At 27.6% G+C, this 23,866-nt stretch overlaps 1 protein-coding gene across 2 annotated transcripts in view; it reads left to right on the top strand.

The window, feature by feature from the left end:
- The window catches only part of LOC145283525 (exonuclease 3'-5' domain-containing protein 2-like), a 319,857-nt gene that overhangs the window by 163,412 nt on the left and 132,579 nt on the right, over positions 1-23,866 (top strand). For both annotated transcript variants that reach the window (XM_080132391.1, XM_080132392.1), the window contains exons 3-4: positions 1,072-1,232; positions 11,838-11,963. In XM_080132391.1, coding sequence (XP_079988517.1) covers positions 1,072-1,232; positions 11,838-11,963 — 287 coding nt within the window. The remainder of the gene's footprint in view (positions 1-1,071; positions 1,233-11,837; positions 11,964-23,866) is intronic.

Raw genomic sequence — 23,866 nt, 5'->3', positions numbered from 1 at the left:
AAAAAAATGTGGATGACAAATTTGTTATTAACCAATGTAATTTAATTACCTATCGATACCATAATAATTGAATTTTTTAAATCATATTAAAATAAAGTAATAATGATTTTGTAAGATAAATAAAAAGACTTGCTGAGTAAGTGTACGTAATAATTAAATCTTTTCTCTATATAAAATTAAAAGGTTATATGCTTGTCTGTGCATTAGAAAGAAAGTTTAAATAATCTACTTAAGGTCTAAAAGTGCATTCTTATGTAAAATTTACCGAGGAAGACAATGGAAGTGGCCCTGAATCTCTAAGGGATATGAAATTAAAAAAAAAAAAATTACAAATGCATTCTATTTTTATAGAATTTATATCATATGTATAAAACTTTTTGGGGAAAGACAATTGAAATAATCCTGAATCTCTATGCTACCCTTTGTGTGCCAAATATTTACGTGCCCCCTACTTCTAAGTGATCCATTAAAACATAAATACCTTTAAAACTTAAAAAAATGGGTACTTCTGCACTTATAGACCATACTGAGATAATAATGTTATTATTTAGAAATCCATTCTTAACATGAGGAGGATGAAGCTTTGTTAATTATTCTGTACTTTCAGCTGACAATGTAATAAATTAAAGATACAATAAAAATCGAATTTTACTTTAAAATCCTATGCAAAAAATAGTATGGTCCATAAACTGCAGAAGTACCCAAAAATGTATATGTTATTGAAATTTAAACCATATGTATAAGACACTAGTTCAGAGATATTTTCCAACATTTTAGCTTTTCCAGTTATGTTAGGAGGAGGGGGAAGTAAAAATAAAAAAAAATGTAATTATGAAATTAGAAGCATAATGAAAAAGTACATTCAATTGTGACCAACATCAAGTTTCCCTGCTCATAATACATAAATAAGTTAAAATGCTAGATTTTGCTTTTGTGCTAAGGGAAGCAACTCTTCCAGACTTAGTTTCTTTTAATTATTTTAACTCTATCTGTATGATATTTAAATGAATTCTACTCATTTTTATTATTTGTCCTCACTCGAAATTATAATTTTGACTTCTTTAATTTTAGGTTTGTGGTCTCGATGCTGAATGGGTAACAAAAGACAAAGTAAGACAGCCCGTGGCATTGTTGCAATTGGCAGTCAAAAATGGTCTTTGCGTTCTGGTTCGACTTAATGTATTGGCTAAACCATTTCCACAATCATTGCATGAACTTTTGGCAAATTCAAGGTATTTATAAAAAAAAAAATTGCAAAAGTATGGTATAGTTAACATTACAGAAAGGGAAGGGCATAACAAAATAGATAACAAACAACTTTCTAAATTTTCTATCGACCACCATAGTTTTGTGGTGAGTGAATCACCAAGTGATTCCTATGAACGCTAAAAAGCTTATTTGCTTTAGGAAGTGAGGAAAAAAGCGAATCTAAATAAATCAAAGACAAAAAGACGGTAAACAATTAGAGCCATTTGCCTTTTAGCGTCCGTATGAATCATTTTGCAATTCAGTTGTCACAGTTTTTCAGTTCTGAACCTTTTATGTTTCTGAACGTTTTCTGAACTTTTAGAGATGAGGATTGATAATTTGTAATATTTGGATTAGTCAGACTACTGTTCTCACACACAATGTAATCTCCAACCTTCTTTAGGTGTATATTTGAAAAAATCTGAATATTATTAAAAAATTTTTTTAATTGAGTGTCCAAAAAGTTTTTGTTATTTTAACTCTGGAAAATTTTTTTCTGATTGACTGTGTGGAGAAAAAAATTTGAATTTTGTATTAAGATTATTCGGACTACTGCTCTCATCTTAAGTGTGATTCTCGACATTTTGGCCAATGTAACCTCTGATCTTCTTCAGGGTTATATTGTCAAACTCAGGAATCTATACATAATTTTGAAAGGAACCTTTTATTTAATCCATGGGAGTAGCATGCTACTCGACCATGGCTGAGGGAACAGGAGCATGTTAACCCTGTGGATTAAATAAAGGGATCCATTCAATATTCCGTACAGATTTCTGATTTTGAATGAAGAGCCATTCTTGTATTATAAAATTGTAGTTGTCCCAAGCAAAAAAAAAAAAATTCAGTCGGAGAAGCTTTTCCAGGTAAAGAATTCAGTCAGGATCAACAATGCGTAGTAGTGTTCTCATGTCAAGACAAAAGACTGTTATCATGTAATCATCCAAATTTTTATGGCCATACTCTCAAAATATTGCAGCACCTGATTTGATCTTTTATGTTTTTGTCTCTTTATAATAGAAACAATTTAAAAAGAATAGGAATTTTTAACATTTTTTCTTTTAATTGTTGATATTTTGTTCTGCAGGTTCAGACTGAAGTGATGCTACTATTTTTTATCTAGAATTTTTTACAATTGAAAGCTTATTTGATTCTATTAATGCAACTAATTTTTTTATCTAGAATTTTTTACAATTGAAAGCTTATCTGATTCTATTAATGCAACTAATTTTTTTATCTAGGAATTTTTACAATTGAAAGCTTATCTGATTCTATTAATGCAACTAATTTTTTTATCTAGAAATTTTTACAATTGAAAGCTTTTCTTATTCTATTAATGCTACTAATTTTTTTATCTATAATTTTTTACAATATAAAGCTTATATGATTCTATTAATGCTACTAATTTTTTTATCTAGAATATTTTACAATTAAAAGCTTATCTGATTCTATTAATGCAACTAATTTTTTTATCTAGAAATTTTTTACAATTGAAAGCTTATCTGATTCTATTAATGCAACTAATTTTTTATCTAGAATTTTTTACAATATAAAGCTTATCTGATTCTATTAATGCAACTAATTTTTTATCTAGAATTTTTTACAATATAAAGCTTATCTGATTCTATTAATGCTACTAATTTTTTTATCTAGAATATTTTACAATTGAAAGCTTATCTGATTCTATTAATGCAACTAATTTTTTATCTAGAATTTTTACAATTGAAAGCTTATCTGATTCTATTAATGCAACTAATTTTTTATCTAGAATTTTTACAATTGAAAGCTTATCTGATTCTATTAATGCAACTAATTTTTTATCTAGAATTTTTTACAATTGAAAGCTTATCTGATTCTATTAATGCTACTAATTTTTTTATCTAGAATTTTTTACAATATAAAGCTTATCTGATTCTATTAATGCAACTAATTTTTTATCTAGAATTTTTACAATTGAAAGCTTATCTGATTCTATTAATGCAACTAATTTTATATTTAGAATTTTTACAATTGAAAGCTTATCTGATTCTATTAATGCAACTAATTTTTTTATCTAGAATTTTTTACAATTGAAAGCTTATCTGATTCTATTAATGCAACTAATTTTTTATCTAGGAATTTTTACAATTGAAAGCTTATCTGATTCTATTAATGCAACTAATTTTTTATCTAGAATTTTTTACAATTGAAAGCTTATCTGATTCTATTAATGCAACTAATTTTTTATCTAGAATTTTTACAATTGAAAGCTTATCTGATTCTATTAATGCAACTAATTTTTTTATCTAGAATTTTTTACAATTGAAAGCTTATCTGATTCTATTAATGCAACTAATTTTTTTATCTAGAATATTTTACAATTGAAAGCTTATCTGATTCTATTAATGCAACTAATTTTTTATCTAGATTTTTTACAATTGAAAGCTTATCTGATTCTATTAATGCAACTAATTTTTTATCTAGAATTTTTTACAATTGAAAGCTTATCTGATTCTATTAATGCAACTAATTTTTTATCTAGAATTTTTTACAATTGAAAGCTTATCTGATTCTATTAATGCAACTAATTTTTTTATCTAGAATTTTTTACAATTGAAAGCTTATCTGATTCTATTAATGCAACTAATTTTTTTATCTAGAATATTTTACAATTGAAAGCTTATCTGATTCTATTAATGCAACTAATTTTTTTATCTAGAATATTTTACAATTGAAAGCTTATCTGATTCTATTAATGCAACTAATTTTTTTATCTAGAATTTTTTACAATTGAAAGCTTATCTGATTCTATTAATGCAACTAATTTTTTTATCTAGAATTTTTTACAATTGAAAGCTTATCTGATTCTATTAATGCAACTAATTTTTTATCTAGATTTTTTACAATTGAAAGCTTATCTGATTCTATTAATGCAACTAATTTTTTATCTAGAATTTTTTACAATTGAAAGCTTATCTGATTCTATTAATGCAACTAATTTTTTTATCTAGAATTTTTTACAATTGAAAGCTTATCTGATTCTATTAATGCAACTAATTTTTTATCTAGAATTTTTTACAATTGAAAGCTTATCTGATTCTATTAATGCAACTAATTTTTTATCTAGAATTTTTTACAATTGAAAGCTTATCTGATTCTATTAATGCAACTAATTTTTTTATCTAGAATTTTTTACAATTGAAAGCTTATCTGATTCTATTAATGCAACTAATTTTTTATCTAGAATTTTTTACAATTGAAAGCTTATCTGATTCTATTAATGCAACTAATTTTTTATCTAGATTTTTTACAATTGAAAGCTTATCTGATTCTATTAATGCAACTAATTTTTTATCTAGAATTTTTTACAATTGAAAGCTTATCTGATTCTATTAATGCAACTAATTTTTTTATCTAGAATTTTTTACAATTGAAAGCTTATCTGATTCTATTAATGCAACTAATTTTTTATCTAGAATTTTTTACAATTGAAAGCTTATCTGATTCTATTAATGCAACTAATTTTTTATCTAGAATTTTTTACAATTGAAAGCTTATCTGATTCTATTAATGCAACTAATTTTTTTATCTAGAATATTTTACAATTGAAAGCTTATCTGATTCTATTAATGCAACTAATTTTTTTATCTAGAATTTTTTACAATTGAAAGCTTATCTGATTCTATTAATGCAACTAATTTTTTATCTAGAATTTTTTACAATTGAAAGCTTATCTGATTCTATTAATGCAACTAATTTTTTTATCTAGAATTTTTTACAATTGAAAGCTTATCTGATTCTATTAATGCAACTAATTTTTTATCTAGATTTTTTACAATTGAAAGCTTATCTGATTCTATTAATGCAACTAATTTTTTATCTAGAATTTTTTACAATTGAAAGCTTATCTGATTCTATTAATGCAACTAATTTTTTATCTAGAATTTTTTACAATTGAAAGCTTATCTGATTCTATTAATGCAACTAATTTTTTTATCTAGAATTTTTTACAATTGAAAGCTTATCTGATTCTATTAATGCAACTAATTTTTTTATCTAGAATATTTTACAATTGAAAGCTTATCTGATTCTATTAATGCAACTAATTTTTTTATCTAGAATATTTTACAATTGAAAGCTTATCTGATTCTATTAATGCAACTAATTTTTTTATCTAGAATTTTTTACAATTGAAAGCTTATCTGATTCTATTAATGCAACTAATTTTTTTATCTAGAATATTTTACAATTGAAAGCTTATCTGATTCTATTAATGCAACTAATTTTTTATCTAGATTTTTTACAATTGAAAGCTTATCTGATTCTATTAATGCAACTAATTTTTTATCTAGAATTTTTTACAATTGAAAGCTTATCTGATTCTATTAATGCAACTAATTTTTTATCTAGATTTTTTACAATTGAAAGCTTATCTGATTCTATTAATGCAACTAATTTTTTATCTAGAATTTTTTACAATTGAAAGCTTATCTGATTCTATTAATGCAACTAATTGTTTTATCTAGAATTTTTTACAATTGAAAGCTTATCTGATTCTATTAATGCAACTAATTGTTTTATCTAGAATTTTTTACAATTGAAAGCTTATCTGATTCTATTAATGCAACTAATTTTATATCTAGAATTTTTTACAATTGAAAGCTTATCTGATTCTATTAATTCTACTAATTTTTTTATCTAGAATTTTTTACAATTGAAAGCTTATCTGATTCTATTAATGCAACTAATTTTTTTTATCTAGAATTTTTTACAATTGAAAGCTTATCTGATTCTATTAATGCAACTAATTGTTTTATCTAGAATTTTTTACAATTGAAAGCTTATCTGATTCTATTAATGCAACTAATTGTTTTATCTAGAATTTTTTACAATTGAAAGCTTATCTGATTCTATTAATGCAACTAATTTTATATCTAGAATTTTTTACAATTGAAAGCTTATCTGATTCTATTAATTCTACTAATTTTTTTATCTAGAATTTTTACAATTGAAAGCTTATCTGATTCTATTAATGCAACTAATTTTTTATCTAGATTTTTTACAATTGAAAGCTTATCTGATTCTATTAATGCAACTAATTTTTTATCTAGAATTTTTTACAATTGAAAGCTTATCTGATTCTATTAATGCAACTAATTGTTTTATCTAGAATTTTTTACAATTGAAAGCTTATCTGATTCTATTAATGCAACTAATTGTTTTATCTAGAATTTTTTACAATTGAAAGCTTATCTGATTCTATTAATGCAACTAATTTTATATCTAGAATTTTTTACAATTGAAAGCTTATCTGATTCTATTAATTCTACTAATTTTTTTATCTAGAATTTTTTACAATTGAAAGCTTATCTGATTCTATTAATGCAACTAATTTTTTTTATCTAGAATTTTTTACAATTAAAAGCTTATCTGATTCTATTAATGCTACTAATTTTTTTATCTAGAATTTTTTACAATTGAAAGCTTATCTGATTCTATTAATGCAACTAATATTTTATCTAGAATTTTTACAATTGAAAGCTTATCTGATTCTATTAATGCAACTAATTTTATATTTAGAATTTTTACAATTGAAAGCTTATCTGATTCTATTAATGCAACTAATTTTTTATCTAGAATTTTTACAATTGAAAGCTTATCTGATTCTATTAATGCAACTAATTTTTTATCTAGAATTTTTTACAATTGAAAGCTTATCTGATTCTATTAATGCAACTAATTTTTTATCTAGAATTTTTACAATTGAAAGCTTATCTGATTCTATTAATGCAACTAATTTTTTATCTAGAATTTTTTACAATTGAAAGCTTATCTGATTCTATTAATGCAACTAATTTTTTATCTAGAATTTTTACAATTGAAAGCTTATCTGATTCTATTAATGCAACTAATTTTTTATCTAGAATTTTTTACAATTGAAAGCTTATCTGATTCTATTAATGCAACTAATTTTTTTATCTAGAATATTTTACAATTGAAAGCTTATCTGATTCTATTAATGCAACTAATTTTTTATCTAGAATTTTTTACAATTGAAAGCTTATCTGATTCTATTAATGCAACTAATTTTTTTATCTAGAAATTTTTACAATTGAAAGCTTATCTGATTCTATTAATGCAACTAATTGTTTTATCTAGAATTTTTTACAATTGAAAGCTTATCTGATTCTATTAATGCAACTAATTGTTTTATCTAGAATTTATTACAATTGAAAGCTTATCTGATTCTATTAATGCAACTAATTTTATATCTAGAATTTTTTACAATTGAAAGCTTATCTGATTCTATTAATTCTACTAATTTTTTTATCTAGAATTTTTTACAATATAAAGCTTATCTGATTCTATTAATGCAACTAATTTTTTTTATCTAGAATTTTTTACAAATAAAAGCTTATCTGATTCTATTAATGCTACTAATTTTTTTATCTAGAATTTTTTACAATTGAAAGCTTATCTGATTCTATTAATGCAACTAATTTTTTATCTAGAATTTTTACAATTGAAAGCTTATCTGATTCTATTAATGCAACTAATTTTTTATCTAGAATTTTTACAATTGAAAGCTTATCTGATTCTATTAATGCAACTAATTTTTTATCTAGAAATTTTTACAATTGAAAGCTTATCTGATTCTATTAATTCTACTAATTTTTTTATCTAGAATTTTTTACAATATAAAGCTTATCTGATTCTATTAATGCAACTAATTTTTTTTATCTAGAATTTTTTACAAATAAAAGCTTATCTGATTCTATTAATGCTACTAATTTTTTTATCTAGAATTTTTTACAATTGAAAGCTTATCTGATTCTATTAATGCAACTAATTTTTTATCTAGAATTTTTACAATTGAAAGCTTATCTGATTCTATTAATGCAACTAATTTTTTATCTTGGAATTTTTACAATTGAAAGCTTATCTGATTCTATTAATGCAACTAATTTTTTTATCTAGAATTTTTTACAATTGAAAGTTTATCTGATTCTATTAATGCAACTAATTTTTTTAGGTAGAAATTTTTACAATTGATAGGTTATCTGATTCTATTAATGCAACTAATTTTTTTATCTAGATTTTTTTACAATTGAAAGCTTATTTAACTGTACTAATTTTACCAGGATTTTTTTTTACAATTCAAGGATTTCAGACTGAATTGATGCTGCCAATTTTGCCTACACTTCATTTTCAGAATTGGAAAAAAATTTTCTTCTGCAATTGTTATATTTTTTACTATCAAATTTTTGGATCATTTTTCTATTACAAAAATAGCTCTCCATTCAAGAAGTCATTTGTTGCTTATTTATTTCTTTTTTCTGTTTTTTTTTTTATGCTGTTAACTACACTATAATTTTGCCAAAAATTAATTTTTATCATTTATAAAGAAAAATTGAATATCTGTATTTCTAGCTAAAAGCAAAAACTATACAAGGTACACTCCGGAAGCTGATATATTCTTATTTTAGCATTTCCTCAGACAAAATATTGACACACATTTTTAATACTCATTATTCTGTAAATCACAAGAAACAGAATTAGTGGTTGGGTGGATTCGTAAACATTTAGAGTGATTTTTTTTTTTTTAATGCTATTATGTAGTAATTTGTCAATGATATTTTATGCAGTTACCAGAGAAAACCAAGGTGAGCACAGATAGGAGAATAGAATTGAAAGGGGAGGAGTATATATATATATATATATATATATATATATATATATATATATATATATATATATATATATATATATATATATATATATATAGAGAGAGAGAGAGAGAGAAATTGTAAGAGGAAAATGTTATGTACAATTTCTAACACTTATTTTGTTTTCCATGTTCCTGGTCAATTGCCTGGTAAACATGCTAGTTTTAAATGAATCTGACTTTTGTAACAGTCTAATGCATTATCAAAATCTGGGATTTCCGGTTAGACTCTTGTTTCATTGTCTTTCAGTCAAAGTTTCGGTCTCGGATATCAAAGGGCACCTTATCTTACACTTGAACTCTAAATAAGATACATAGATATTTAAATATTCCATTAAAGTTCTTTATCAAACCAACACTGAGTTGGTAAAGAATTTAAGAACATAATTTCCTCTACCAAATTGATCATCTTTATATGTTATAGTTTATCTTTCTTTATAGTCTCTGGTTTTACTGGTGGAGTATCCAGCTTTGTGTTGCTACTTGAGGTAACATCATTTGGAAAAGGTGCATCATTCCTCGTAAAAACCAGTGTGGGTTTGCCATACCGAGGAGATATTATTTGGGCTACAGGCACTATGTAATTTTTGAATATTTAATCAGGGTTTACTTGGACGGAAAAGTATCATTATGCCAGATTGTACTGACAAACCCCTGTACAGAAAGACCTTAGACACTTGAGGATAATGTCTAGTAGGCATTCAAGTTCTCTCTGGCGAGAATGTTCACTGACATAAACATTCTCATGACAGTTTTCTGGCTCATGACAAATTGAATGTGGGTGTTTTGTTTGTGACACCTTAATAGAAGATTGCCTTATAAGGCAAACAGTCTCTTTCTATCTGCTTTATTTTCCATCAGTTTCCTTCTCCTAGATAAATTGCCTTCATCACAGCTGAAGAGCTCCTGTTACCTCCTGTATGGTAACCCTTTGGAATATATGAGGGAGGCTACCAGCTAATGATGGGACGATTCCAATATTTTTCTTGAATCTAATTAACAATTTTCTTCTAAATTCCTGATTCCAATACAGATTTTTCTAAAATCTCTAAATATTTAGCTAATAGAATTGCTGTTTTTTCTTTTAATTTTTGGATTACCATAAAACCTATGTAATATGTGCATATATTTTTGCAAGTTTGATGAAGAAATCTTAAAAAATGTAATAATTGTGTTATTTTTCCTAGGTAGTACTTCTATGAACAAACATATTCTACTCTCTCTCTCTCTCTAATATATATATATATATATATATATATATATATATATATATATATATATATATATATATATATATATATATATATATATATAATGTATGCATATATAATTTTTTATAATTCTGATCTCAAAAACTTTCCCATTTCTAATCTGAATGTTTTCAAAGTCAATGTTGTCTTTTTACCTTTACATTTGTATAATGCCGACTTTTTCTCCTCTTCTGACAAGAAGTATTTAGCTTCGAAATGCCATGGCCTAAAAAGGTTTCTTCCTTATTCCTCTTTCTGTAACTCTTATTAACTTGATAATGTAATAAAGTTTCTATATAACTTTACACTTTATCTTAACTTATTTTCTCTCTCTCTCTCTCTCTCTCTCTCTCTCTCTCTCTATATATATATATATATATATATATATATATATATATATATATAGTCTTGGAAGTTTTTCAACCTTTAAAAGTATATAAAACAAAACTTTTCTAAGCTGGAAACTCATTTTATTGCCCTGCAATCGCTGCATCATTCTTCTTTCATGAATTCACACAAATCCCAATGTTATTTCAGGCATCATCAGTTGTTTATCATGAGACACTGTTTCAGAGATTTAACAACAAAGCAGTATTAATGTACTGGTTCCCAAGCAGTATTAGGTAAAAATCACCTCCCATAAAAAACAAAAATGTTCCAGCAAATATTGGATCTAATTTGTGCTCCAGATTAATTAGGCTAATCTATGCATGTTATTAAAAATAGCTTCGTTTGTGTCATCCTTCCTCATCTCCCCAAAATAAAGTGCCTGTTATATATGTGATTTTGTGTGTGAGGAACAGTTTCTACTAAACTACTCTGTCAAGTTTGGGTCTACAGACTTGCAACTTAATATGTAGGTTGTTTGTACATGTGAAACTAATTTGATTTCAGTTTTAACCAGAAAAAAGCTACTAAGGGGCCAAAATGGAAAAATTTAAATTTGGCAGACGTAAATTGAACTAATGTGTATCCTTTACACATGTACAAATATGCATTTATATATTTAAGTGAGTTAATTTGCAAGGTTTTGATAAGCATGTGGCCTTAGCTCAGATGATAGCGAATAACACTGGAGAGCTGAATGTTTTGGTTTCAATTCTAGACAATGGCACCCTAGTCATCTTCTTTTCAACTTTTGAAATCACAATTATATATTGGGTACAATATAATAATCAATAGAGAATTTGCTCTCTAACATTAAATATGAAATCTGCATGAATTAAAGTATGATATTTAAGTGTATTTTACAATTGGGCAATCTGTATATTATATGAATTACCTTGAATACACAGAACAAACTCTTACAAAATCACCAAAAAATCATTTTGGGTGATGAAACCTCTGACCTTTTTTCAAGAGCACTTTTTCAAACTTGCGAAAGTTTGTCAAATTTAGGAACTTATATAGAATGTTGAATGCAACCCTTTAATGAATCCACAGCGATAGATTGTTCTTGTTACATCTTGTCCAGGCAGAAGTGAAAATTATAAAGTTAAAAAAGATGAACTTGAAACAATTTGGAGGTTACATCGGCTGAAATGTTGTGAGAATAACATGTCTTAATAATCGAAATAATAGATTTTATTGTCGAAATTTTTTTATATTTATTTTTTTGTGTTCTTCTTTAATTTTAGTGTTCTCAAAGTTGGCGTGTCGATCAGCGAAGATGCAAAGAAGTTGTTTTCTGATCACGGATTGGTGGTGAAATCATTTTTAGATCTTCGAAATGTTGTTGACCGAGTTGGACGAGTTTATACTTGGTGAGATTTTACATCTTTTATCAGAAATTTATTTAAAAAAAAATGAAATTTGTTTTCGATTCTGTGCAAGTGTGTAAAATTATGCGCTCGAAAATTCTTTTTCTTGATGATGTGTCTTGTATATTTTATGCATACATTTTGTGGTAGTCACAGTAGAGTTGATTGCCTTTTTTTCTCTTTCTTTGTTTCAGCTGCCGAAATAGTTGTCTTTTCTTTTTCTTTTGTAAATTTGATGTTAAGTTCGGGCAAAAGATAACACGTCAAACCATAGACAAAACGGAGTTGTTAAACGATGGCGAATGATGTCATGTTTTTCAAGCTGAAAGAAACAAAGGTTTTCTAAGTCAATCCCCATGGAAGATATGCGAATGAGACATCATCAATAATGTAGAAATAATCCAAGCAGTTTCTGCTTGTGTGAGTTAGTTATTTTAGTAAGTTAGAAACTTTTGTGGTGGTCACTTTTTTCTCTTTCCTTTTCCTTTGTTTCAGCTGTTGTATTAGTTGTGATGCTTGTTGAGTTGTTTTGTTTTCTTTTTTTGCAAATTTCTCATAAAAAGCAGCAATTGTAATGGTTGTTACATGTTGACAAAACAGTAAAAGCACACCATCTTCATTTTAATATTAGGGACATTCCAAAAGTATTTTCTTTTATGTTTTTGTTCTGCCTGAATGGATTAAAGGGGATTGAAAATTACATTGCTATGATGATTGAACTTATGCATTCATGACTTGAACGTTTCATATCTCTGTTGCAGATATTGACAGTGTGAGACTAAGAAATCAATCTCTGTTATGAATGTGCGTTAGAAGCAAAGATGCGCCATTGAATTCCTCCATACAGAAAAAACTGAACCGATTAACATTCACTGGCACCTGTTGAATGTTTACAAAGCTGATGCAGTTGATGTCAGCCCAGTTCGTTGATTTTAAGTGGTGACAGAGATGTGCGTGACAAAGCACACTCCAGACGCTTATGAACAGCCACCACTCTATTGCTGGCAAAAGTGCATTGAGAATGGTGATGACTATGTAGAATAATAAATTCCAGAGTACAAAAGGTTGCTCGTTTTAATGGTACCACTTCTGCCTTCATAACACTTCAACTTTTTCTTTTAGTTAAAAGATATGATTCATTACTTTTAGAATGGCTCTCATATTTTTTTCTCTTTTTCAATGAGAATGCGAAAATACTTTTGATACTTTTAAATTGCTCTTAGCATCCTTATAGTAATGTTTCATAATCTGCCAAGCAACCTATCCGGAGAGTGCAATAGGGTCTCTTATTAACACATCCATCCTTACGTAAGATAAAAGATAAGAGCCATGCCCTGTATTTAAGAATTCAGGTGATTGCTCATCCCCCTCCCTCTCAGTACAGGCCAATAAGTCTCCTGTGCGTCATGAGTAAGTTGCTGGAATCTGTGTTAAATAGAGAAGTAATCAACCATCTCAGCAAAAATAAACTTCTTAGTGACACGCAATATGGTTTCCATTCTGCTAGATCTACAGCAGTTGTGCTTACAGTTATATCTGATAAGATTAGCGAATCTCTCGACGGAGGCAACCTTTCTGGGGCAATTGCTCTTGACATATCAAAGGCCTTTGATAAAGTATGGCATAAAGGTTTACTTCACAAGATCTCCAGCTATGGTATAGCTGGAAATGTCTTAATTATTAAATCATTTTTCTCTGATAGGTTCATAAGAGTAGTGGTTGATGGGCAAAAATCAGAAGCTCACAGTATTAATGCTGGAGTCTCTTAGGAGTCCATTCTGCGCCCAACTTTCTTCCTGATCTACATTAATGATCTTCCAAATCACATCCTTACATCATTTGTAGACATTTATGCTGATAACACTACTATCTATGGTAGCACATCTAAGACTGTAAATGACCAAGTTTTCTCTGATTCTTTCTCCTCTGATCTTGAGCAAGTGGTACAATGGGGAAAGAGGCGGTTTGTTACTTTTAATGCATCTAAAACCAAGCTCCTATCTTAACATCATCAATGTTCTGATCCCCATCTGGCATCAGTTGAAGTGAATGGCTCTCGTCTTGGGGAGGTCTCATGTTTTGACAAGTTTCTGGGCTTGACCTTTACTCCTGATCTGAAATGGAACATTTACATGAAATCTGTTGCCAAGGTTGCTGGAAAAATGGTGGGATCCTTCTATCGATCCAGTAGATATTTCACTGCTGATGCACTTCTCTATCTATATAAGAGCCAGGTATGTCTAAAGATGGAGTACTGTTGCCACATCTGGGCAGGAGCTGCTAGAAAGGACTTATCCTGCCTTGATAGAGTTCAAAATAGACTTTGTAGTCTCGTAGGAGATGTCCTTTTCTTTTCCCTGCAACCTTACAGAAGAGATGTTGCGAGTTTGTCTCTACTTTATCGTTATTTTCATGGCAAGTGCTCGATGAGCTTCAATCTATTCCCCCCACCTCGCCAAATTTTCACAAGAAAAACACGTCTAGCAGAAAACACTATCAATAATTCCCCCACTGTTTATCTGTGCCTAAACCTAAATGTAGATTCCATGAACAGAGCTTCTTTCTTAGAACTGCACGCCTATGGAATTGTCTTCCGTTTTCCTGCTTTCCAGCTGACTACAATATGGTTGTCTTCAAGTCTAATGTAAACAAGTTTTTGATGAGCCGTTCCATATAAGTTAACAAATTTACCGAATTTCCATTACTAACAAGTACTATATTGTCCAATTGTCTACTGTACACTCTTTAACCTTTATCCTCGAGTGGCCTCTTGGTTTTGATAAGTGGTGATGCCTATGTTAAAAAAAAGAGAGGAAAATGAAACTATCTTATTTTGCTATATAGATTTTCCCTTCGTGATGTCATTTTAGTAAGTTTAACTTAATTTCTACTAGTAATTTCTTATTCTTACATAATTTACTTTCCAATGAAAACTTTCTTTTTTCACTTAATCTTAGTTGCAGTAGAGTTGATCTCTCCTTTTTCTCTTTTTTTTTTCTTGAACTGCGGTAGTCTTTTATTGTAGTAGTCATGATGCTTGTTTAGTTATTTTCTTTTTCTTTGTTAAAAGTCCAAGGTGACATAATTGCTTAAATTTGGACACTGCACTGAATGTTAATTATGCAAATCCCAATTTTTCATCTTTACTATATATAATTAGCATTTTGTGTGCATGTATGTGTCTGTGTGCAGTCCTATGGACTCCCAAAACGTCTGAGCAGATTTTTTTTTAAAGTTTCACACAAATGTACTTTATGTATCTAGAAATGTCCTTAGATAGTTTTTTTTATATGAAAGTCATAAACTTTTTATGTTTTTGTCATTCTGTCCACCCATACTTCTTCAAATTGACCGTTAGTAGAAATTATACCATTTTTTAAATTATTTTTTTCTAAGTGACCCAGTATCTCATTTTTTTTTTTTTTGCAATTGTTTTTTATTTTCAAGATTACAAAAAAAAAATTCTTACGCTGATATTTACACATTAATGCATACAAGGGAAATATAATTATATTGCATTTAAAATTTCACTGAAAACTGTTATCATTCAAATCACATGAAATATATTTTGCAATTATGTATTTTTGGGAGTTGTGAAAATAGTGAATAAACAATGCTTAATTAAATGATAATATCGTTAGTTCAAGAATTTTTTTTTTGATTTATATTGATATCATTAACAGGGACTTCAGAGACTTTTTTTATCGTCATGTTCCTGAAATATTAATTTCTATTTTAATTGTTAACATCTACGATCCTTTATTTATTCATTTATTTATTTATATTTTTTTTTTTACATAGGAGTCACCACTTATCAAAGCCCAGAGGCTACTCAAGGATAAGAGTATACAGTAGTGAATGGGACAATATCGTAGTAATTGTTAGTTGTGGAAATTTGGTAAATTGGATTACTTAAAGCTCATCAAGAACTTGTTTACGTTGGACTTGAAGACAACCATATTGTAAGTAGGCAAACGGAAGAGAGTTCCACAGGTGTGCAGTTCTAAGAAAGAAGTTGTGTTCATGGAATCTACGTTTAGATTTAGGCACAGATAAAGAGTGGGGGAATTATTGATAGTATTTTCAGCATTAAAAAAAAAGCAAAAATAAATTCATGCGTTTTTCTTTTTTAGTACTTAAACCTTAACTATAGTAAAGGCGTTTTTGTTTAGATAAAATAATACATTTTCCCTAAAAAATAATCGGTTCATTATATTGTGTGATCGTTAATTAATAAATACTAAATTTACATTAAAATTGTTTGATTTTCTGAATTTTGATGAATTTTTAAATGAAAGGAGGGGTCAAAATGTTTATACATTTTTGGAATCGGCCACTCATCTTGCAGTCTTGCTTGCACCTATCTAAAAAATAGGGTTATTCGCCACAGATCAATGAAAAGCAACAGTTTGAAAAGATTTCTTTGAAATTGAACTCACAAAAAAAAAAAAGTTACAAAATTATCAAGTCAAAAATAACCCAGACCAGTTAATTATCACAGGCAAATTGTTTGATAGTTAACTTGTTTCGTCTCGCCGAGCAATTCAATTTTTAGTAGATCTATTTTAAACGCTAACATTAAAGGGAATTAACTTTGGTTCAAGGGAGAAAACTCCAACTCTCCGAACTCCCTAAAATGTAAATGTTATTGGGTCAACTTTTGACCATTTCTTAATAAATTTATCTTTAAAATCAGCTGTAAGTGATTTTGCCTTTTCTTCTTCTTCTTCTTCTTCTTCTTCTTCTTCTTCTTCTTCTTCTTCTTCTTAATTAATAAGATCACTGAAAAGAGGAATAAAAACAAACAAACAAAAAAGATTCAATTTGAATAACTCAAAACCGAGAATCTATATTATATTTCTTGTAACCTGTCTGCCTGTTCTATTTTTTTCTCAGAACGACTGGGTCAATCTGATGCACAGGTAGACATTTATAAGGATTAGTCACCACATTTACTCTAGAAGTATCCTTGAAAGCTATTGGGGCGATCTAGCTCAAAATATGTATAGACCTTTGCTATGGTAAGATACAGCGAACTAAGTATTATAGCATCTGCTCAATACACAGAGATTAATGGGGATTAATAGAGATTAGTATTTAATGTAAAAATTAGCACAAATTTAACCATATTCAACCATCAATTTGGCATAACGTATGCATTCTAAGTCAACAGTTTATAACTTTTGCACGTTTTTAATGGGCTAAAAATCTAGTTGTTTATATTTACAGGAATTGTGGCTCTTTTATTTTTTAAGGTTTCAAACTAACCATAATCTATAATTTCTCTTCAATACTATTACACTATATATATATATATATATATATATATATATATATATATATATAAGAAAGAATTAAAAAACAATATAAAAATATATACTAATGCATATAAATGTAATCGTTATTTTAGTAGGGAGATTACATAAGTTAGGGGTGCAGAATGAATATGCTCTTTATAACTAGGTATCTCGAAGCCTAATGCTCTCTTCCTCCCACATCCCATTATTTTATTCCTAATGTAGTTATGGTGAGATGTCACGTCTTTAACATGTTATATAGCACCTTCTCTCCTCCTCTGATGAGAAATATTAGGCTTCAAAATACCTAGGTATAAAGAGCATATTCTTCCCATGCTCCTAATTAATGCAATCTCCTTATTGAATTGACGATTTAATTTATATGCAATAGTCTATATCTTTATATAGTCGTTTTTTTTTTTTTTAATTTTTTTCTCTTCTATTAGTATTACAAATTGATTTTTTCTTTTTAGATAATTTTTATTTTATCGACTTGCATGAAAGAGCTATGTAAAATATGCTTAAACCCTTTTGAATTATGCAAATACTATTAGTAGTTCAAAAGTTATGAGAATTTTAAGTGGTAAATTTATGCTTTTCCGTAAACATTTTGGGCTAAATTACGGACCTCAACATTTCAAGAAATTCAGTAATTTCGCCACCATTTATTCATTTTCAATCTATTCTCATGAAACTTGGCACTCTTATTTAAAATTGTGTGTTCTTTCTGATTATGCAGTCAAATCTGATGTATCTCTTTACCATAAGCCATGAATTATAAATTCAGACGTACAAATTTCAATTGTTTTAAACTGGTGCATGGTATCATACAGTGGGTGTCTATTCATGAACAAAACTAAGTATTATAGTGGTATTTAAATATAGATTTATTGAGAGCAGGCATTTTCCTGCCTCCTCACCAAAGGAGAGCTTAATTTGGGGTGTAGCCATTGAATGCCTAAAGAGAATTCATGGCCGGTATTTACTATTCCCCTCAAAAAAAAAAAAAAAAATTGAGTAGATATGAATTAATCTCAGAAATAAATCAAAGAAAATTTTTCATATAGATTTTGGTTTTCTGTAAAAGATGGAAATTCCCATAGTTGACCAGAACTTATGCATTTTGGGACCAGTCCAATTTTCAATTTTGTAAATCCTCTCTATCTGGCCCCAAATATACCCCTATTTTCTGAGATGCAACCATAAATCGTACTCTACATGAATCCTTGATATAGCTTTCACAGTACCAGGATACCAGGAATCCTGATAAGCAACAACTATATATTGACCAGTTGATGGTAATTTTTGTCATTTCTATTCGGTTGTTTTACTGAAAATTCAATTATGTAAACAAAGAAATAAAACGGTAATTTTTTACTTTGTTTTAACCTTAACATTTAAAATGATTACTTTTATAGGTTTTAGGGTATGCTGAAAACGAATATCGCATTTAAATTTTCTGCAAATAAGTAGTTTTCCGGATATTAAGCAATGTCATTTCTTATGTTATTGCTGGTGGCCATCTTTGTATGCGAGAACGTGCAAACGTAACCTCGAGAAACTATGCACAAACACATGTACCAAGATGGCTACTAGCAATAACATAAGAAATGAAATTGCTTAATATCCAGAAAGCTACTTATTTGCGGAAAATTTAAATGCGCTATTCATTTTCGGTATACCCAAAAACTTTAAAAGGTAGTCATTTCAAAGAAAAATGTTAAGGTGGAAACAAGATAAAGATTTACAAAATGCATCACAATGAAATTGTTTATCGAACTGCCTAATTATTATTATTATTATTGTTATTATCATTTAGATATCCGCAGTAAAAAAAACAAAAAAAACTGGTTTGTTTTACAGATTCTAAAAAATGGTCTTGACAATGAGTTAAAAATAAATTCAAGTTTTACAATATATTTTCAGTTGTTAGATGAAAGTACAGAATAGTTAACAAAACACCCTTCTTTCCCCATGTTAAGAATGGGTTTCTAAATAATAATGTTATTATTTCAGCATGGTAACATTAGTGCACAAGTACCATTTATTTGTTATATATATTTTTTTTTTGTTTTTTTACCACTAAAAAGCACAATTCTACCTTAAGTACAAGTAAGAAGTTATAAATACAATGATAACAGAAACGCATGTACTTAGTACATTTTGTTGTTTTTTAACGCTTTTAGTACATGTGTAATAAAAGCATTAAAAACAAGATAGTATTGTTTGGAAATCAAATTTGAAAAACTTGGAAATAATTTTTTTAAATTGACAAACTCAGAATAAAAAATGAAACTGATTTTTCTGTTTTCATTTTGGAAGCAGAAAAAACAGTTTTTTATTTTTAAGAGAATACAAACAAAACTCGTTCATGCGCTGACTTTAGTTAGCTGAGTGTTGGTCAGCGCATTAGTGCATAGCGAGCCGTTTTCACTGTTAAGCATATTTGAATTTCTATAAAAGATAACATTTTAAAGAAATTTCCACGCAATTAATAATTATCAAATATTTACATATTATACATGAAAATAATTCTGAAACTATTCTCTATATGAAAATGGATGATATACGCTGATTCATCTTATCAATTTTGAAATATTCTTTTTGTCAACTTTGCTCGGTCGTAACTTTGCTTCCTCTGCTTATAAATCAAAGTCCAGTAGAGATGAACTTCTATGTTTATATAGCCTGTAAAATTTCAGCCGTATCCAATCAAATTTAACCCCGCATGTATGTATCCAAACGTAACGTATAAAATGTAAACATTGAAAAAAGTGTTTCCCATTTTGTTGTCGTCATTTTTTACTGTTTTTTCATTTTTAACTTGGACCATAAAAACATTGAACGCATAAAAGAAAAATAAATTAACATCATTGGAATGCTTATTTTATTCTCTTTCCATCAATGTAATTCTTTTAAAAATTGACCTACAGATAAAAAAGATATGAATTGTTGAAGCACATTATGTATGTAATATTGCCGATGTCCATGAAAATACAGCATATGCTTGTAATGCTATTTCTCAATTGTTGAGCTTTCTATTATACTGATAAGTCTCCTTTTAAAGAATTTCTCTAATTCTTTTTGGCTTTCGCCTCATATATATATATAAATGATATCATATATATATTAATGATGGGACAATTCCAAAATTGTTCCCAATTCTGATACAATTACTGATTCCAATTCATTTTAAATTTCTAAATATTCAATTAGAGATTTATTATTATTTTTTTTAATTACTGTAAAACCTTCGTGTAATGTCCACATATATTTTCATAAACATAAAAAGAAATACACTTAGTGGGGTGGGTGCGTATATTACGCAAGTAGATCTTTCTAAATATTTTTGATTGAAAATAACGAAACAACTAAAGATTTGTTTCCTTTTTAAAACAAAGCCAACTTGCAATTGTTGTTAGTTGACTAAATGGTATTTGAATATTTTCATAAACAATTGAAAATAGTTGACGATTGCAAAATAAAACTGTGTAGGAACAGAATAGTTAACAAAGCCCCTCTTTCCATATTAAGAATGAGTTTCTAAATAACATTGTTAATATTTAGAAAACGATTTTTAACATGAGAATAACAAGGTGGGGAGGTATTGTTATCTATTCTGTACATGCCCTCTACCATGTTTTTATCCTAATTATAAATATTTGGTCGGTTATTGCTATTGTTAATATAACAGTTATGTAGTAGATTGGTTTAATGTACAAAGAAAAACAAGATGCAGTAGAACCCTGGGATATGGTGGCCTTAGGTTACGATGTGGAATACAATGTTTTGCGGCCCCTGGTTACGGTATTCCTCCCGCCTTACGGTGTTATTTATAATGTTCATGTGTATTAAATACTGTTCTGTATAAAATTTTGCTTAGGCCCCACCATACGGCAATTTCACCTTACAATCCCAATCCCGATACGGATTAATTCTGTACAAATAATAATAATAGAAATACTACTAATAGTAATGTGAGATTTGTAGATTAGCACAAACTAAAAATGAGATTTTACTTTTGTTTAGAGGTTGCATGTGGACACTTTGTAAAACTTGCGAGAAAGGAAAACAAAAAACAATTATTTTAGAATTACGACTTGGAGATAACTTTTGTATATAAATTTAATGTAAAATGATCAATGCTCATCATTTCCAGGTAAGGATATTCATTAAATGTTTTTAGCACTAGCTCTACGTCTGTCTGGCAAGGTTGTAAAACTATGTGTTATCTCTTCCACCCCTCCTTTAATAAATAAATAAACAAACAAATAAACGCACAGAATTTATCTGCCATAGAAAAAAACAAAAAACAAACAAACAATTTTTGGTTAACAGCTCTAAAATACTAGAATGTCTCAGCAATGGGAACACATTAATGTGTTAAGCAGATCCCCCACCCAAAATGCTTAAATAATTGATATATATCTTTCCACCAAGTTTTTCAGGATATTAATACATAATCGCCTTAAAAGGTAAAAAATCGTTTAGTAGTGATTTAACTGAGGGTGTTAATCTATAACTACTACTACTACTACTACTACTACTACTACTAATAATAATAATAATAATAATAATAATAACAATGATGATGATGATAATAATAATACTTATAAAAATATTATATAGTAAAATAATATAATTAATTTATATAAAGATTCACTAAAACAAGTTCAAATATGAAAAAAAAAAAAAATGAATCCATAAAAAGAATTGAAATATCTTTGGGATAGTTGTTTTAGAAATACACTTACATTTTAATGTTGACATATATCTTATCATATGTTTTGAATGTGGAAGAGAAAATGTAACAAATAAATTACCCAAAGGTCTTAATAATATGATTAACCAAAAATTTATTGGTAATTTTGAATATATTTCTTTCTACATCCATTTCAAACAAGCTTAATTTTGTTTTTCAATCAGTATAACAGATATACAGGAGGTGAAGTGGATCTGGCTTCAGTAAAAACATGGATTTGACTGCTGCGTGCGACGTAGGAATCCTTTAACCTTTTCTTCACATTTTTTGGCCATCTCTTGTAATATTTGCCAATGAGGGCTTGGACAAAAGTCAACCGGACAAAACCCAACTGGACAAATGCTAAACAGCATACAATAAATAAACTAAAAAGATAAACAAAAACACTTTTTATATTCTACTTTTAATTAAATTAACAATAATTTTTTATAGTATTTTTCTTGACAAATATGTTTTATTTAACTTTTAAACATTTTTTCTGAACCTTGTAAATAAACAAAGGTTACCCGGTGAATTTTCGCAAAGTTTCAATTTTTGTTTTGTTTATTTTACTCAGTTAAAATATATTTACATCCTAATTTGATTTTATTATGATCTATAGATCACAAATTTTACAAATAGTTTTAAAACATTAAATATTTATCATCAGTACCAGCAATGGAAAATTAAGTTTAAAAAATATTAAAAGAATCGTTTTTGGGAATCGGATTTTTTTTTTTTTTTTTTACGATTTTTAGCGATTAATTTGGTGTATCAGAATTTTTGTAGGAATTCTTGACACCCCTAGCACGAAACTGCGAATAAAATATAAAAAACTCGTAATTTCTCTTTTAAAAGTGGGTTGTTTATTTTCTTTATGAATTATACTTCCAAAATAAACTATTAAAGTTGTATAAAAAGTAATAGAAACATTATTTTTTTTTATTTTTTAAAAAACTAATGAAATTAATTGAATTTTACAAGTTCAGTATTTTTCAATTTTTAAACTTAAAAAAATCTATCAAAATTTTTCTATTGATTCTATTTTTACGATATTTTCAGGGTCAATGTGAAATTTTATGCTCTTTCCAATAAACTGAATATAATTTAGACAAACGTTTTTTTAAATTCACCCCCCCCCATTTTGAAATGTCTATTAAAAAGTAAATAATTAATTTACTAACCAAAGTTTTATATATCACAAATTGAAGATAAAAGATCAATAAATAATATATTCAAATTTAAAACAAAAAAAAGTAGTGGTTTTTAGAAATTTACCTGTAAAGTCCGTTTTTTTCGTTTTTCTTAAATCACGTTGTTTTATTTTATTTATTTTTTTTTTTAATGAAACCTTGGTCCTTACTCCTTTAATTGAAAAAAGAAATTAGGGTTTGAATTACATTTTTCGAGTAGTTATAACCTTGGAAAGAGAGGGGGGGATTAATTCACGCCCCCCCCCCATTTTGAAATAAAAAGTAAATAATTAATTTACTCACCAAAGTTTTATATATCACGAATTGAAGATAAAAGACCAATAAATGATATATTTAAATTTAAAACAACAAAAAAGTAGTATTTTTCTTTAAAGAAATTTACCTGTAAAAGTCCGAAGTATAAAACCTTTTTTTTTTTAATCACGTCTTTTTTTTTTAAATGAAACCTTTAATTGAAAAAAAAAAAAAATTGGGTTTGAATTACATTTTTCGAGTAGTTATAAACTTGGAAAACAGGGGGTCGAATTATTCAATATTTTTCGCAAAGTTTCTGACACACCTAGCGATTAATTGTAAATGGGAGTCATTACAAGGCTGATTTTGATCTCTATTTCCGTAGAGGTTGTTAAAAGGAGGTAACTCGGTTTATTTAGT

Source organism: Euprymna scolopes, chromosome 8 (assembly GCF_053919585.1).
Source record: "Euprymna scolopes isolate OS-2025 chromosome 8, ASM5391958v1, whole genome shotgun sequence".
In the NCBI taxonomy this organism is placed as follows: domain Eukaryota; kingdom Metazoa; phylum Mollusca; class Cephalopoda; order Sepiida; family Sepiolidae; genus Euprymna; species Euprymna scolopes.
Note: the sequence above shows the minus strand (reverse complement) of the source record. Positions and strands in the feature narration are given on the sequence as shown.